Source organism: Pinus tabuliformis, chromosome 4_1, assembly GCF_031772625.1.
Source record: "Pinus tabuliformis cultivar Carrire ecotype Pingquan chromosome 4_1, CPIR1, whole genome shotgun sequence".
NCBI lineage: Eukaryota > Viridiplantae > Streptophyta > Pinopsida > Pinales > Pinaceae > Pinus > Pinus tabuliformis.
In genome coordinates, this window is record NC_142303.1 from 733,762,119 (window position 1) to 733,781,473 (window position 19,355).

Below are 19,355 nucleotides of genomic sequence, written 5' to 3' on the forward strand. Positions count from 1 at the left end.
GAAATGATATATTGCAGTTGCAAAATGTGCCAAAATAGGAAACTAAAGAAGCGAAGGCTTGTTGGTATCCATAGATTGGAACATGGAGTTTATATAGAAGAGGTACATTATAATTAACAACTTGTTATTCTTATAATAAATAAATATGCACATTATTTAATACATTATTATTGATCATTTCATTTGATTTTTTTATTTATGAAAAGCTGCTTCTAGTTCCCAATATTCGTGAAGAACCAATGGATGATATTGATAATAGCGACTCTCAAGATGAAGGACAAGACACATTTATGGAAGAAGCCACTTCGCAGATAAATGAGGCTGGTGTCAATGAATTTATCCAAGAATTCTACACATCTTTTGAAGAATTTGTTGATTCACCCCTAGCTCATTTGGCTAGGACACCTCTTTATGCAAATGCTAAATCTTCTATATTAGCGACACTTATGTTGTTGTTGAACTTTAAGGTTACACATGGACTGACAAACACATGCTTTACTGATATATTAAGGTTGGATTGATATTCCTATAAATTAATTCTCTAGATGTCTTAAAAGTTTTGAATATTGTGTATACTTATAAAAATCATTTGTTGCACTATGTAGACTTTTGGCAAACAAAATACTTCCAAAGGACAATAAGTTGCCTCATTCTCATAGAGAAGTATCTTCAATAATGAAAGACATTGGAATGGAGTACAAGACATATGATGCATGTCCAAATGACCATATATTGTACTATGGAAATAATGCAAATTTACAACAATGCCCAAAGTGTCACACAAATAGGTATCGTCAAGATCAATTATCCAAGAAGGTTCCTTATAAAGTATTACGACACATTCCACTAAAGCCAAGGTTTGAGAGAATGTTCAAATGCAAGGAGTTGGCAAAATATATGGATCATCATGCACAAGGGAGGAGCCAAGATGGTGTCATGTGTATGGTTACGGATAGTAAATGTTGGAAAGATATTGAGGTAAAATGGCCACATTTCAAAAATGAGCCAAGGAATGCAAGAATTTCTCTAGCAATGGATGGCATAAATCCTTTTGGAGATCTTAGCACAACATATTCTATTTGGCCAGTGTTAATTATAAACAACAATCTCCCCCCTTGGATGGCAGTGAAAAAGGAACATGCAATGTTAACTCTTATCATACCAGGTACTAGAACATGTGAATGCAATGTTTTCTTGAAGATTATATAAAAATATTTCAATTCAGTTAATCCTAATAAATAACTCTTTGTTCACTTAGGGAAATATCAGGTAAAGGATATGGATGTATACATGGAGCCCCTCATTGATGAGCTTCGTGAATTATGGGATGGTGTAAATATGTTTGATGTATCAAGACCTATCAATGATAGAAACTTCCTATTTCATGTGATTCTTATCTGGACAATTCATGATGCCCCAGGGCTCTATTTGTTGTGGTAATATAATATAAATTACATTTATAATTATTATGTTCATTTTAGCATTTACTAAATATGGGTTCCAATCTTATTTTAGGACTACAAACAAAGGGGAAACATGGCTGTCCATCATGTGGGCCAAAATTGTTGCATAGGCAGTGAAGGGATCTCAATAAAACTGTCTATGATGAGTATCGACAATTATTACCATAAAATCATCGCTATCGAGTGCTTGATAAACATATGTTCAATGGAAAGGAAGTGGAAATGAGGAAGCCAATAAAGATGAACCTTGCTAGGTGGAAAGCAATGTATGACAAAAAAGAAGGGACAAGCTTTCCCCTAGGAATGAAAAGACTCTCTATTTTCTACAAATTAGAATATTATGAGAGCTTGCCAATAGCCCACCTATTTGATACTATGCACATCATGAAAAATGTGGCAGAGTGCTTGTGGAAACATCTAAATGGAAATAACATTGAAGCACAAATAAAGTTAAGAAAGGACCTTTGAGTTTCCAATATCATGCTGAACATGTGGTTGCACGAAGACAACTCATATGTTCATGCTCCATGGACATTTACATCAAATGAGAAAGAAAACATCATTTCTACTATGAAAAGCATAAGATTTCCTTCTAGCTTTGGTGCGACATTAAAAAACTTATTCACAAGAGATGGATCAGAGTTCTCAGGCCTAAAAACACATGATTGGCACAATTGGATAAAGGTAACGTTGTCACATGTTATATTTGTTGGAAACTTAATTATAAAATTGTATATCCTAGTGATAATATCAGTTCATGAATATTTGAACATGGTTATTTGTTAATAGACATGCTAGTATAGTGATGAAATTAGTTCATGCATATTTGAACATGGTTATTTGTTAATGGTCATGCAGTATGTGTTGCCTGCAGCAATACCAAGTAATTTTGACCACAATGTCACTTTGACTATTTACAAATTATGTAAATATCTGAGGTATTTTTCAATCCATCATGCATACTCTTCCATTACTCTTATCATTTGAAGTGCAACATTGATTATGCCTTTATATGAGTTTCTACTTTTGGTTTACAAGAAATAAAAAGTCTTTATTGTAATACTTGTAGGTGGGTCTCATCTAAAGAGATACATCAGGATGACTTGAAGTATTGGAAGAGGAATGTTTCACTTTTCATGTGTGATATTCAAATGTGCTTCCCTCCAAGCTTCTTTAATTCTCAAGAGCACTACCTTGTACACCTAGTATAAGAGATTGAACAGTGTGGTCCTATTCATATTCGAACAATGTGGCTCGTGGAGAGATATATGAAGGTCTTGAAACAATTTGTGAGGCAAAAGGCTCGACCAGAAGGGTCCATAGTTGAGGGGTACATGGTTTTCCGGGCCATGGTTCATTTGAGTGAGTACTTACCTCAATTGCATCTTGAAGCTTCGCGATTATGGAATTATAACCAATCTCAATCATTTGAAGGAGAAAAATTAGAGGGAGAAGGGACTTCAAATAGGATAAAAGGTATAAAAAAATGTTAGGAGTTATTTGTATCTTAAGTTTTATATTACATGGCTTTAAATAATTATTAATTCATTGAACAATTTTTTTTTCATCGTAGATGCGAAGGAGTGGGAGGCATTACATTTGTATGTTGCATACAATTCTGCTTTGTGTTGGAATGGATGGAGAAACACGCTGAAAAAAAGGAATTAGAAGATGAAAATGCATGGGCCAATATATATAATAGACATGGTCAAAACACTACTCGAGCATTGCCTGCAAGCCATAAAGAAAGTGGCCAGAGAGATGCTCGTGGAATTGGCTAAAGGCCAATATTGAACATGAGGCAACAAAAGGGAATAATAGAGTAACACAACAACAATTGAATTTCATTAAAGGATCCATAAATGGGGAGGTGATATATATTAATATATTGCATATATTTAATAAATTTTTTGTTAGATTTCATATCCTTGAATCTAATTAGTTGATATTTTTAGGTAAGATATTACAAAGGAATGTGGAATTTTGGTCATCATTTTCGCATTAGAAAAGTTGATGAAAAGAGAAAAACTTATGATTGTGGAGTTTCAGCATCATTTGAGGTGGAATGTCGTTCACGTGCAAATGATAGACAACTAATCACAAGAATACTTCGCAACTATGGAGTGTTGGAGGACATTATCGAGCTTGATTTTATGTCTTTCAAGAAAGTTATTTTTCGTTTTGAATGGTACAAGCTTATTGAAGTGGGAGAAGAAAAAACTATCTTGCTCCATGATAATGGATTCCACATGATCAATACATCTAGGTTTGAAGCCACTTTTGAACCTTATGTGTCTCCAAGTCAATGTGACCAAAATTTTCTCATTCCAAATTTAGAACAACCTGGTTGGTCATTTGTGATTGATTATGATCCAAGAGGACGAAGAGTAACATTTGTTCAAGATGTAGAGGACCATGATTTACTTGAAGATGCAGAAGTCCCCCTGAAGACATAGATGGCCAAGATGGAGATGATGAAGAATTTATTGTCAATGATGCATATCACCAAGATGAAGACCAAGACGAGTTTATTGAAGTTTTTGAAGGACATGAGCAACCACATGGGCATCAAATCCATGAAGATGATGAATTCATTGATTTTAATTTACCTGTAGTTGAAGGTGATGAAGACTATGAAAATGATGGTATTAATTTATTTGTGGATTTAGGGTCTATTAATGATGGGGTATATATGCCATCAGATGAGGAGATTTCATCCGAGAATGACATTTTATGATCACTATGTATACTTTAAGATAGTTTTAAGGATTCACTACAATATAATTTTTCTTTACAAGTTAGACATATGAGTTTTTAATTGTAATGAACATTAAGTAATTTGAATGTTTAATGTTTTACTTGTGAGGATGACATTTTTCGATCACTATGTTTACTTTAAGATGGTTATAAGGATTCACTGCAATATAATTTTTCTTTACAAGTTAAGTATTGAGTTTTTAATTGTAATGAACATCAAGTAATTTGAATGTTTAAGGTTTTACTTGAAAGACATATATATTTGGTGTTACCGATTCTATTTTCTTATCGGTTTTTTGATCAAGGTTTTCTTATTTTTATGTTATTATGTGTTTTCTTAAGAATGTACCCATGGGTGTTACTGATGCTACTATGGGGGATTCAATGATATTCACTACTTTTATGGAAATGTTAACAAATGCACGAGGGCAGGACGCTGCTATGATGATGCATGAGGTAAGCTTGAATATTGTCTTTTATATGTTCAATTATATTATATTCCTTATTGTTTTATGCTAATTTATATTTGTGGAATGCAGGAAATTGCTAAATTCATTCCAACCCCTATAACACCTTATAATACATCTAAGGTAATGATAGTGGTAAAACTTGATCAATATTTTGTGCATTTAGTTAACTTATTTCACTATATATATTTATTAATATTTGTGTTTTTACTAAGCATGCATTTTGTTGGCATGCAGGATTCATTTATGCCCCTCAATACAACCAATGTTGGCATGCAGGGATCATTAATGCCCCCATATACATCTAATGTTATGAAAAATGTAAGATTCAACCATTTATTTGTGTGAGTTTGATTATGTTATTTGTTGAGAAATCTAGGGCATATATTTAATAAAGTTTTTGCACAACGACTCCATGATTTATGAGGTGTTACGAAGAGCTACATCATGCCTTCAAATGGATCACCCCATCCGTTTTTTTCTTCTTGGACATACAATACTATTTTAACAAGTAACCCAAGCAATATATTATTCCAAAACATGATGTCAAGTTACTTTTCTAGGGTTTTTATGTAATCAAGAGGCCTTTTTAGGGTTTCTTAAATTCAAACCTTAGATCATACTCTTTTCCCTTTATGTCATTCTAGAGTTTATCCCATGCCCTAGAAATCAAATCATAGGGAACAAATACTTAAGATTAAGGTTTCTAAATACTAGGGTATTTCTTAAAATATAAACCCATAAATTCAACCCTACTACATCTTATGATGGATCCTTTAAAAGAAAATTATTATACATACCTCATGGACACCTATCTGTACTGATTAGTATTTAGTAAACAACACTACATGGTAAACAGCAGAGGCCCCTTCATAAAAACCACTTACAGCCAGTACTCCCCTCCGCTAACAGCTTGTGGTTTCAACATACAGCTGTTACAACTCAAGGAGGACAGGAAGCTGTAAATCCATGTGGTCAACCAGAAATAGCCCAACTTATTCATCGTGATCCTAAAAGGTGTGCAAGTGTTTAGCTAATACGACATCAAGATGTTGAAAACCGTAAGGTTGGAGGGCCATTGTTGCTCAAATTCATCAATGTAGATATGTTGATGAGGGTATGACCAGAGCTTACTTATATTGAAGCATGTGAAGGGATTCAAGGGAGAAATGGTGACCAAATCTTCCATAATGTTGGGTCTTGAAGAATCTGATAAAGAGATAAAGCAAACAATGAATGACACATGTGCTGTGGGTGTTGATATCCTTACAATGGAACAGTATTTGCAGCCCATGGCTTTCAAAGAACGAAATTTGTTTAGTATTGTTGATACAGGCTCTGGAAAAACAATGGCATATCCTTTACCTGCTATTGTTCATGTTAATATGCAACCTTATCTAGCTTCAGATTCTGAACCCTGAATGTGAGCATTCTTGCATTCATAGTCGTTGCATTATTATTTGTGGAATCTTATGCACACCTTTCATGAAGAAAAGATTATGGTGCTATTACTATTGAGGAAGCTAACTCCATGACAATCTCCTGATTGTTTTGATTCACATTGCTGATTCTTTGGGTGATAGTCAACAATTTGGATGAATTTCCTGGCGATAGATTAGAATCTGGATAAATATGATGCCAAAAAGAAACTGCTTTGAGCACATTGTAGCTAAACTCCAATTCATGTGTAAATCACACCAGTTCTGGATCGAGGATTGTGAAAGCAGGTTTACTATGGAATAGTTTCTGGTGTTGAATCATTAGGTCTCAAAAGATACAGGCTTGTAATATTGGTTAAGAGGTGCCTCAATTTCCACTATTCTGGACCTGTAGCACTCAAAGGAAGACATAAATCATGCCAAGAATATTGTGGCCAATAACACTGGACGGGTGAGGAAAATCGCAATCTATTTAGCTACCACAGGTTTATCACACTGGATACTCAAAAGAAGATCTCAAGTAAGTCTTCTAGTTCTCAAGGCACCATGCTTTTTAATGAGTTTAACCTTCCAAAGGATACTTACTCCTAAATATCTTAGCAATTTCCATGAATTACACAATCTGTAGATTATATATCCAAAACCTAGTGGACCTGCTATAGCACTAATTTACTGGAAACCTGTCTGAAATTGTATCTAATTCTACATATGGGAAAGATTGACAAATGTGCACATCAAATTGTCTGGGGTGTGTGAACATTTAGTTAACCCTGTGTGTTGTTAAGGAATAACATTTGATTTACTTGTTCCAGGGAATGTACAAAATTCATGGTTGACTTCCACTTAAGTGTAGGAAGAAATGAGCTAAGATATGTTCATGAGAAGTATTCAGATCCATGTCATGGCTATGTTACTTTTTTATGCCTTGCCAACTTACCCAATGATGACAGTTGCACCACCAGCAATGACGCTGTCATTTGTATTAGTGATAACATCGACTCAAGTGCACAAGAAGGGGGATTAGAAAGACCTAGCCAACTAAAAGCCAGGAAACACACTGCACCATCATTGACTACAATGCTAACATCTCAAAGTGAGGTCTGTGTCACTCTCTTATACTTTTCTTGTTCTTGTTCAACAAATATACACAAACCAAAGACTGTAATGCTAACATCTCAAAGTGAGGTCTGTGTCACTCTCCTATACTTTTCTTGTTCTTGTTCAACAAATATACACAAACCAAAGAGTATCCATGTCCACTCCAAATTACTAGCAAGTTTTATAACCTTAAGATAGCTTTGTCTTTAGTCATGTTGTAAGTTGGATGAAAATGATTAGTTATCTTGATAGCCTCAAGTTAGTGTTGTGTTTATTTATGATGTAAGTCGGCTGAAAATGATTAATAATCTTGATGAATGTATTTCAGGATGCATTCAGGGATTCCCATCAGGTGCTTCCTAGCATTGATGATGGAAACATTGAAAACCAATTGGCAGTTGTTGAATACGTTGAATATATATACAAATTCTACAGGACAATTGAGGTATGTTTCTCTCTCAATGATTGCAATTTCTTGTTAGGGTGAAGGTAAAGTTTTATTTTCCTTAACTAAAATTTGGCATTCATGTATGCCCAGGACGTGAGTTGCATACCTCCAGATTATATGAGAAACCAGGTTAAAATCAACGCAAAGATGAGGGCAGTCGTGATTGATTGGTTGGTGGAGGTAGAACTTTGTTCCTATGCTAGTTCCAACTTCCATTTGTTGTCAAACTTAGATCTAAAAGAGATTTATATGGTCTATCTCTTAGGCCTGACATCAAAATCTTAAAATTTTTAGGTGCATTTGGAATTAGAATTAATGCCAGAGACGTTGTATCTCACTATGAACATCATTGGCAAATACCTTTCTATTCAGAGTAATGCAAGGAAGAATTTGCCATTACTTGCTATCACTGCAATGTTTATAGCTAGCAAATATGAAGAAGTCTGTCCTCCACAGGTAGGATGACTTGATGACATCTGTAAGAAAGGATGTGTATATATCTAATTAAAAGAACACTTTGTTGGCTGTATAAAAGTACATACACCAACAATATCTACTCCTACAGAAGATTACGCTTTATGCTGGAATCAACAAAAAAATTATATTATAATAGGTAACACAATATTGATAAGAGCTGGTTTATACTTGGTTACAGGTCAATGACTTCATCCGCATCTTCCTAAATGAATGCATGTCAGAACAGATAGTGGCCATGGTAATTAGCTCTAACTGATAATTCTTTGTCATTGATTGCAACATAGTCTCCAAACATTTAGATTGACTGATCAATTGATAATAACTCTTTGCAGGAGTTTAAAGCAACTGAACTTCAAGCTTACAGTTCCCACTCGGCCATATGTATTCCTCCTCAGGTTTCTAAAGACAGCTGATTCCAACAAAGTGGTAAAATTTTGAATGACACCACTTTTTATAGTGTTGAAAGCAGCCTGTGTGGCATTGATCAAATCTACTTTCGAAAATGCCTCATAAAATCTAGCATTCATGTTTTAAATTACTTTTCTTTATTGTATTCCTAATAATACCCTGCTGTACTAACAATTCATACTATCTATTATTCAGATGGAAAATCTAGCATTCTTCTTGGTTGAACTGTGTTTGCTTCAGTACATAATGAGCAAGTACAATCCATAAAATTTGTGTTAAGGGCTTTGAACACTTATCGGCTATGGAAGGCTTGTTTGTTGATGTGGTTTTTGAAATATTCAATGTATTTTTTAAGTTGTTTGTGCAAGCGTTTTCCATAACATTAGTGAAGGCTTATCTGGATCTCAAAATATTGTGCATAGGTGATGTTTTTCCCTCCTCTAGTTAGTTCATTCTTGTTTATTGTGTGTTTTTACAAACATTTTGCAGTATGGTCCACTTTTTATCGTTTTTGATAATATATCTCATGTATTTGATACTTGTAGACCTTTAATCCATAAAAAAAGCCCAAAAATCTCAGAAATAGACACCTATAAATATAAACTAGTCATCAAATTTCAAGGAATATTTTTTCATGGGGCTGAAATCCTATTAAAATTTGGAACAAAATGCATATTTTCATATTTATGAGATGTATACTTTGTTTACTGAACTAGATTTGTATGTGTTCATATTGAAATCTTGTTACTATGTTTTAAATTGCGAGAAGCTTGATGGCTAAATGTTGTTTGCTTTATGATCCTTAGTTACCATTTGTGAAGTGTTTTAAGTAACTGGTTACGGCTGATGTTATGCTGGATCCTTTATCGAAGGTTCTTAATGTAGGTTTTGATTATAGCTGGTGTGATAACTTGCCAGGTACCAAAGGGACTGTCACATGCTTTGCATCATACTTGGTGTGCACCTCAACTTTCAATTCCATTATGGCATTAGTTGGCAATATCAATGTAAGACTTAAATTATAAATATTGGACAGCCAGACATTATGTTTATTTTATCAGCATTTTGTATCTGAAAATGTAGTTTGTCATCGTCGTTTTATATATCTTACGATATTAGTTTTCATTATTTTGTTTTATACTTTGTAGTACTATGATGTTCTAAAGGAGTGCAATGGTGGCCTGTGCTATGATTTTTCAAATATGGAGAATTACTTAAACTAGGGTTCCGTTAGGGATGCCCTGGGGGTTGGAAACTGAAATTTTTTCTCCTGTAGCCCCTTGGTTTATGAAGCTATGCTTACTGACTAGATGCGGAATATGGAAGTTGGAATTCCAACACTCTTGGAGGATGGTGTTAAGTTGCTAGTTTATGCAGGAGAATATGATCTCATTTGCAATTGGTTAGGTAATGATACTGTATACATATAACATATAGTTTTTGTTTTGGACAATGACTTTATGATTTAGGTGTTAAGTCTGTTATTAACTTATTTGCAGTTGTGTTTTTCAGGCTTGTCAGTCTAATCTTCAAAATTGAAAAGTTAATTGTTCAAATTATGTGTCTTTCAAGCAATTCAAGATGGGTGAATTCCATGGATTGGTCTGGAAGTGAGAATTTCAAGAAGGCACCTACAATCTCCTTCCTTATAGACGATAAGGAAGCAGGTTTAATAACCAATTATGGACCACTCAGTTTTCTCAAGGTAAAAGGCACTCGATGATCATCTTTGATTCCGTTGTACAAGTAGATAATTTCTTCCTTACGGAATCTTCTATTTTGCTGCACCAGGTTCATGATGCAGGTCATATGGTCCCAATGGATTAGCCAAAAGCAGCCTTGGAGATGTTAAAACGGTGGACACAAGGAAGTATTACTGATGATAATTCTCAAATTTTAAAGACAATGACGGAGATGCCAGAGAAGAATTTCGAGAGTTAGTTATCTGCTTAACTAGGAGAATTGCTCTCTTCAACTAGATTAATGTAAATATTTCTAGATTTGCAGTAGTGTGCATCCCCAAAGATGTGTATTTTCTGATTTGGCAAAATAATTGTGCATTGGGACCATCAGTCTTGCTAACTTGTGTCAAATCTTTTGATGGAAACTTTTTAACTGTATAGAAATAGTGCTTCTTATTGCTTACCAAGCCTTGTGGAATTATGATTATACATGGTGTTAAAGTTATATTCAAGAACATGAATAGTATGTCTCGTGTTCTTATTCCAGCATGTTCTGATGTCCTAATGGATGAAAGAAATTGTAAATTGGATGACAGAAATTGTAAATTCAACAAAAATATTTGGTTAGAGTCTCGGGGAATTCAAAGCATGATGCTCTTAGCCTACATTCAATTTTATTGAAAATGACATGAAGACATTTATGTTGTTTGCAATCATACAACGGATGCCAGTATTGTCTACTTATATTTGAATTGGAGGCTATGTGGTTTGGCTGTGTTTCACTTCTCGTTCGTTCTATTATTTTATTGTTGAATATGCATGTTTCCTCTTTTTTCCTCTTATCCCTTTATAAGCCTCTTGGACATTAAGTGCTTGGCATGGCAAGATATGTCCATAAAGCGCATGGACTATCTACAGTCCATCAATGCTTGCTGATGCTGCTGTCTACACTGCTCGATGCACTTTGAGGAAGGATCCATGTTGGAACAAAACACTTACCCTTCATACAGGCTACTCTGAAGCAGACCTGAAGTAAGCCTTAAAATTTTTAAAGCATCATGCTTTTCGTGATTTTACCCTTCTAAAGAAATCCTACTCCTGGAAATTTTAGATTTCTTCATCAATTACAGATAGGCATTGTTGATCAGCTACGGCTAGAACATTATGTCTTGATCAACTATATGTTGGAACTCAGCTACTAACACCCTGTCTGAATTGAATCTTTATCTAATACTAATGCGCATACTAAGCGTCTGGAGGCGTACGTACATTTTGTTAACTCTGTACATTGAGGTAATAACATTTATGTGCATTGTTCCAGGGAATGTGCATATTTCATGGTTGATTTTCACCTAAATAAGGGAGGAAATAAGCTGAGAGTTGTTCATAAGAAGTATTCAGATCATTGTAGCAAGTCTATCTTTTAGCAACTCTTAGAATTTCAGAATGAGATTGCATCACATGACATCGGCTGACATAATACATTTTAAATGGTCTTTTTTGGATTGTAGAATTGATGCTTATGGGATTCATCTCGTTTCTACTGACCATTGGAGAGAATCCCATTTCCAGATTTGTATACCAAAAGGAATGGCTTATAGTATGCTTCCATGTCAAAAGGAATAATCAATGGCTCCTGCTATCGATCATTGTTCTGAGGTGGACACCAAACTCTATGTTTTGTATTCGAATTTCCCAATGCTATTAGATGTTACTTAGATCGTGTTAGTCCATTTGATATGATTCAAGATATTTATGATAGTTTGATAATTATTCATTCCCTCTTGATTCAAGGGTAAGTATCCTCTAGTCTCCCTCACTGGCATGAACCAGCTCCACTACTTCATCTTTACGTTGGCAATTGTCCATGCGTTATATAGTGTCCTAACAATTGCCCTAGCAAGAGCAAAAGTAAGTGCCATGGGAAATAACTGATCTTCTCCCATGTCATTCAGTTTAAATTTTTTCTCGGTTTGAATTTGCTTTCATATCTTCATGCGTTCAAAACATCTTTAACTCAAAATACAAGTCATTTTCGGTCATAGATGAGGTGTTGGAAAGCATGGGAAAAGGAGATAGTGACAATGGATTATCCATGTTCACATGGTGAGTTCTTTTCAATTTTCTTCTCTAAATGGCCTCGTCTCGCAGTCTGTCATGTTTGAAAAATGGCACCTAACCTAGGTTATGAATCTGGAAATTTCAACGGGGACATCTGTGAAATTATTTTAGGTTCAAACATCAAGAATATTTACGATTGGATAACGTTTTGAGGAATTTTAGAAAGATTGTTCTCAAGAACAAGCAGCTACGTGCTTGCTGTTTGTTTCATGCAGATCCTTCAAGGTTCAGGTTAACCCAACAAACTACATTTGTAACGTGTCATATGAATTTCTGGAGCAGAACACCCATTATTAAATGGGTGGTAAGTAATTCATACTCCAAATTTTCAAGGGATTTATTTTGCTTGAATCCATTTTACATGTAATATTAATATTCATTGCAGGTTTGCTTCTTCAGACAATTCTTTCAGTCAATAAGGAAAGTTGATTACCTAACCTTGCGGCATGGCTTCATCATTGTATGTCTCCATAACTTGAAAGATTCGTTTAGATTTCAACTTGGTTATGTAAACAACCATTTCATTCACGTGATTTATCTGATTTGCCTTGTGAATTTTCTTCCTTGGTACTGTATAGCCCCATCTCTCTGCAAATAATAAGAAGTTTGATTTTCATAAATATATAAAGAGATCATTGGATGACAACTTCAAGAGGGTGATTTGAATCAGGTTCTATTAACTTTTGTGCATAAAAACTTTGGTCTCTAGCAATAATAATTGATTTTCCTCCTGCAATGCTTCTCAGTCCTCCTTTTGTTTTGTTTCTCTGGGAAACCTCCCCTTGCTTTTTACCTAACACTACAACATTTATTGCGTTATCTGCAATGTTCCCCTATGGACTTTTACCATGGGCTTTTTGCTTATCCACTTGCATAGTAAGACTTCACAACTCTCTGTCTTACTCCAATGTTTAGTTTTGTTTCTGTTACTAGCGAATCTGACGTTGTCTCTTTCACTGGCTGCATTACTGGGTGAGCAGACTGGCATTCATACTTTTGGTTCTCCTTCGTTCCCTTAGCTGTAAGTCCCTGTAAATGTTCGAAAGTAGAATTACTAATGATATAAGTTAATGATATAGAAAAGTTGTCAACTATTGACTTCTGCGTGTTTATTGCTGCATTACTTGTGCAGATAGTTTTGATAGTTGGAGTGAAGCTGCAACTTATAATATTAGAAATGGCCTTAGCAATTCAAGGGAGACATTCTGTAGTTAAAGGAATTCCAGTGGTGCAGCCAACCGATAAGTTGTTTTGGTTCGATTGCCCTGAACTTATTATATTCTTGATCCATTTCACTCTGTTCCAGGTATCGAAATAATTGCGTTGTAAATTTTATTTCCTTAATTGTGTCTATTATATTTATGACAATGACATAAAGGCTTGATGGTTCCTGCAGAATGCTTTCCAGCTTGCTTTCCTTTCGTGGACATGCGTAAGCCACTTTTATTTTTAATTATAATAAATTATAATATCAGCTGAGACTTTGAATTTGCACAGTTAACAATAGGATCACAATGATGATTGCAGTGGCAATTTGGCTTAAACTCCTATTTCCATGATAGGATTTATACGGTCATATTGCGAATAGTCATTGGGTAAGTACGTCGATCATTATATAAAAGCATATTCCCATCATAAAGATCTTTTCTCCGGTTAATTTTAACAATTACTTTGTATTTAATCGTTATAGATCAAAATTAACTGATAAACTTGTTTCTTGTTAAAATTTATAATCAACCTAAGTTCAAATTTAGCATAATATTTTTAAATTCTAATTTAATTTTTTTTTAGCACACATTCTTTGTTTACTAAAATTTAAGTCTTTGGAAATTGCAAAAATGTATTATAAATGTAAGTCCCAACTCTAGCCTGAATTTTAATGTTTGGAATAGATTTGCAAATATTCTCACCCTTGTTTTATACTTCCCCTTTAAAGATCATTAATGGGGAACTGAAATTATATGTATGTATTGTGTGGAAGATTCTTGCTTATTATCTTACGAATCTATTCCAGGTGAGAATGATACAGGCCAACAGACATTGAAAATGATTTTATTTATTTTTTTTAAAATAATTTTTTATATTGTCTCTAGAGAGACAATAGTTTGAATTATGGAATTGTCTCTAAAAGGACAAAAATGTAATTGTCTCTAAAGAGACACAAATGAAATTGTCTCTAGAGAGACAAATCAAATTGTCTTTATAGAGACAATAATAATATGTGTTCTATATTGTCTTTATAGAGACAAAATTTTGAGACATTATATTTTGAGACACCCGCTTAGAGACAATATTTGAGTTTCTTTTTGTCTTAAGACAATTGACTCAAACATTGTCTTAAAACCCCCATACATGTAGTAGTGTTTGTATTATTTCTATTCAACCTGGCATAGCCAAAATCGACTCAGATATTAAATGAAAACCCTGTTCGTGAGTTCTCATCCGAGACAGAGAAATGTCTTGGTCTGAATAAATAGCTGTAATGTATTTATATATAAAACCATTGATGAAATGCTATACATATGAACTAAAAGTAAAACCCTCTTGACCATATTGCAAAATGGTATCGCACTGTTGAATTAATTCAAACTGTTTCCCCATTATTAGTCCTTTCCATCTGGCAATGGCCAAGGACTATAGTAATCGTTTCTGATGTACTTAACATTAGTTCACCTACTTGAACACGCCTGTTTATCGAGTATAAACAAATTTTTTTAGATCATAGTGGTTTATGGTCTTATTTGGCCTCTTACCGAGGCAGAGGCGCTGCAACCATATATTATCTTGCATTTTCCTGGGTCTTTCTCATTCATTTTCCGGAGCTGTTGATTAATGCTAACATTAATCTGGCAATATAAAATGCTAGCTCTTATTGCATTTGAGCTATCACGAAGCTGAACTGGTTGATATCACGCGGGGTAAGGATTACTGAAATTGCCACTGTTGCAATGTGTCACTCTGCATGCATGCTGTTGTGGTGTCTATAGAACAGATGCTCTGCATGCTGCGGTGTCTACAGAACAGGCATATCCAGATCGATATGCATAACTACATTAAGAGATTAAGGAGCATCCATTCATTCATCGGACTTTGTTGTATTTTCACCGTTACCAGCGCTTGGATTTCGCTTCCATTTCGGCCATAAGCAGCAACGAAGACAACGCTATTACAATTACGAACACAGAACAGTCGGCCAGAGAAACCAACAAATATCAGTCAGGTCAATTTTTTTGTTGAGCTCCCTGTTCTTCTGATTTTGTTAAATTTTTGATATAAGATGAATTCCAAATAGTAGAAAATATATAACTCACCTTGTGGAAGGAACTCCTCAGCCTTCATTTTCCGCCAAGACAACGTCCAGTTCCACTTGCTTGTCGCTGAGAGGCTTGGCCGTATAGAGGCTCTTCTGCCCAGTGGAAAGGGTTTTCATCTTTTTCTTTATAACTGCTTGGTCCATCTGCTTCTGAGCAGCAGATTTCTGCTCCTCAACAGCAGTAGCCGCTGCCTGACGAGCGGCGAGTGAGTAAGGCTAAGCCATGGACAAATGTGTGAACTGTTCTTATATTCTGCATAAAGCTAAGTGATAAACAAAGTATGTGAGTTACTCTTTCTTTTTCCCTTTTTTTTAAGAGAGTCAACCGAAAAATTATCTCTTTTACAACTAAACATTCAGCACATCAAGGGAAAGAATTAACTCTAAGAAACTATTATTCAAGCTGGGGTTTATTTGGTAGACACAAAATTTATAAGATTTACTATACCAAAGACAAAAAACAAAATAATATTGATTGAGAAATAATTAACCCTGAGAAAATGTTATGCAAGCCGAGGTTATTTGGTAGCCACAAAATTTATAAGATTTACTCTACGAAAGACAGAAAACAAAATAATATTGATTACACTTATTCGTCAAATAGCAGATGTGCATATACCGAAGATTACAGAAAGGGTCGAGAAAATACAATTTCTTATAACTATTAAATTTCTTCTCCATAAATGAAAAGCCCAAAAGTAAATTCACAGATTTACATATCAACTTTGAAAAAACAATAAATTCTGTGCATCTTTTGATTCACCTGCAGTTTGCTGCTGTTGTACACCCTTTTCTTTTTCTGTAGCAGACGGTTGTGATGGTTGCGAGTACTGGTCCGTTGTCTTTGCATTTTCCTATTGCACTGATGCCATTTTATGATCTTAAGCTCGTGTTACAGGCTGCAGCTTACAGCAAAAGGCTCAAGGTCTCCGACAACGGTAATTGAAACTGAAAACATTATTAACAAGACTTGTGAGATAAGCCTGAGACACACTCTGCATGAGAGCAACATCCCTGGGAGTTATGGGATGCTTTGCTACCTCTCCACAAACACCAAATACATTACCATATGTAAGCGTCTCCAATACAGAATTGTATCTCTCATTGTCTACCAATCCCTAGATAATTTCGACCTTAGCGAGCCATAAATCTCAGACCTATCTCTCACAAACCTCAGTATTGATCGCAGTTTCTGTGCTTCCGGCGATACTCGTTCTGGATGACCATTTGAAAGCATAAGTGTCAGGTTCCTGTAATTGAGTCCTCTGGCTATTAACACGTATGTTGTACGCACGGAAACGTGGCATACAACCTCCCGCTATAAATGTGCAACAGACACCATCTTTCCTGCACGCCATGGCTGCCTCGGCTTCATTAATATATGTATGACACAAACTGCTTGAACTACAATTCAATGGCGATGCCAGTATTATAGGATCGCATTTCAACAGCATAACCATGTTCGTACTTGTAAGATTGAAAGGCAGGCTCTGATTCAATTGCAGTCCCTGGTTATTCATGTTTCGAGTCTCGCAAGAATCGTTAAGCAGAGGTGAAGGTTGAATAACCAGCCTCACAGTGGCTGGAATGATACTAATGTCACAGATCACCTCCCTGCTGCCAAGAACATGGCTTGCATGCAATGCACGTGGTAAGGGAGAGGGAAAGTGGCTGGTCCTCATAAGTTGTCCAATACTAACGAACTTTTATAATGACTTTAATAAGTTTGGTTCCGTTTATGACGACATGGATCAGCTACAGTTATGGGAGCCACTGTGGACATAACTAAGAATGAATAGCTATTTTCTTAATTCAAGAATAATTGTATGCTAACTTCCCCAAGTCCATTCTCATAACTTATGGAGAAATGTAATTATTGTTCGATCACTAAAGTTTTTCGTAATCACGCGAATCGGTTTTTATTTATGTTATTGACACAATTTCGATGAAAAAGGATTCGAACATTTATTCACATCGTTTAAGGAAGAGATGAGTTCGCATGTCTATATATGTCATAACACTAGATTCGGAATGGAAGAAAACTAGAATAACACTATATTCAGTGTTCGTCGCTATTTCCACATGCGGACAATCAATATATGCACGCAGTTCTTCCAGTCACATATTATATATTTCGATATGTGATTACGCTTTTTTATTTATATACGTAATTACGCTTTAGCGGCCAATGCTGTTGCGTATTATATATGTAACAATACTAGATTTAGTGTTAGTCGAAGGATTGAAGCAGCGGCTCCAGATCGAGGAGACCCGGTTTCTATCTTTCAATATCATGAAAGTGAAATATCTTATTAACGTAATTATACCGAATAGGTTGCTAATCTTTCCTCTTGCTAGTGCTGGTTCAGAGATTGGATATTATTACTTGCCAAGCCGTCCAATGCCTACAAGCCATACAAAGCCAGCAGCATTCCTTCTAGTTAGAAAGCCAGCAGCCTTAGCTATATCACCGAAAACTTATCAGCGGGGTTTCTGTATAACACGAGTATTTGATTCACTGCCAACTAAATCCTTAGATTGTGAAAACTATGACTGGATCTGAGGTTTTGTCGCAGCACATGGCTTGCATGCAATGAACGTGGCTGGTCCTCATAAGTTGTCCAATACTAACGAACTTTTCTAATGACTTTAATAAGTTTGGTTCCGTTTATGATGACGTGGATCCGCTGCAGTTATGGGAGCCACTGTGGACATAATTAAGAATGAATAGCTATTTGCTTAATTCGAGAATAACTGTATGCTAACTTCCCCAAGTCCATTCTCATAACTTATGGAGAAATGTAATTATTGTTCGATCGCTAAAGTTTTTCCTAATCTTTATTTGATTCACTGCCAACTAAATCTTCAGATTGTGAAAACTGTGACTGGATCTGAGGTTTTGTCCCAGACGTTATATACCCAGAATTTCTTCAAATATCTTAAACTTCTTAATATCTAGTAGCTTTAACTATTTATTTCTTTAATATTTAAGTGTAAATCAAGGATGGATTGCATAGGATTGCTAACAATGCATTACATGGCATTGCCTGTATAGTGAAATGAGGAACGACTTTCTTCAGGCTGCAACAGGCAAACAAAATGTTTGCCAATCATATCCGGATACCCTAATAAACTATTAACTTTATTGCACATTATAGCCGCCATATTGGTTGGCTATGACTCATAGCTCTCTGCATCATTAATCCAAAAGATTAATTAGTGTCTTAGCTTAATGTCTCACTTGACATTGCTGAATTTGCAAATGAAAATTAATTAACTAGAAAAGCAATGTCTTGATTTCTATGGTTTTCTGTTCTATCAGACTACAACAGATGATGCGCTAAAATGCTGAAAGAACTCTCTGCTTCGCTCTTTTATTTTTTTGGCTGTGGATATTTGCTCTGAGGAGTTACTTTACCAAACTAAGGGCCCTTAGTTCTCATTGAGCTAAATATTTGGTCAATGTTACTTGGCAGCGTCTGAATGTAGAACCAAATATCATTCCTCGTCAAAAAGAGGAACAGTTCTATCAACCCAGAAATGGAGGCTGAACTTAATGTATTGATTTTCTATTCATGCTACTTGTTCTGCTTGTTCTGTTCTGCTACTTGTTCTGCTTGTTCTGTTTCTGTTCATATTTTATGTTCTTCTGTTCTGTCAACCCAGAAATGCATGCTGAAAC

The 19,355-nt window shown here is 35.1% G+C and overlaps 1 protein-coding gene across 1 annotated transcript; it reads left to right on the forward strand.

Moving 5' to 3' along the window:
• Positions 1 to 13,202: 13,202 nt before the first annotated feature.
• On the forward strand, positions 13,203 to 13,792 carry LOC149178230 (MLO-like protein). The gene is made up of 3 exons (XM_089423573.1): positions 13,203 to 13,236; positions 13,341 to 13,381; positions 13,493 to 13,792. The coding sequence occupies exons 1-3, from the start codon at positions 13,209 to 13,211 to the stop codon at positions 13,676 to 13,678; spliced, it is 255 nt and encodes an 84-aa protein (XP_089279699.1). The 5' UTR covers positions 13,203 to 13,208; the 3' UTR covers positions 13,679 to 13,792.
• Positions 13,793 to 19,355: the final 5,563 nt, after the last annotated feature.

Excerpts from the sequence above, each read along its gene's own strand:
- LOC149178230 (XM_089423573.1), top strand. The coding sequence starts at position 13,209 with ATGGGCTTTTTGCTTATCCACTTGCATA. Across the intron at positions 13,237-13,340 it reads TTTGCTTATCCACTTGCATA|ACTGGCATTCATACTTTTGG; the intron begins GTAAGACTTCAC and ends CTGGGTGAGCAG. Across the intron at positions 13,382-13,492 it reads TCTCCTTCGTTCCCTTAGCT|ATAGTTTTGATAGTTGGAGT; the intron begins GTAAGTCCCTGT and ends TTACTTGTGCAG.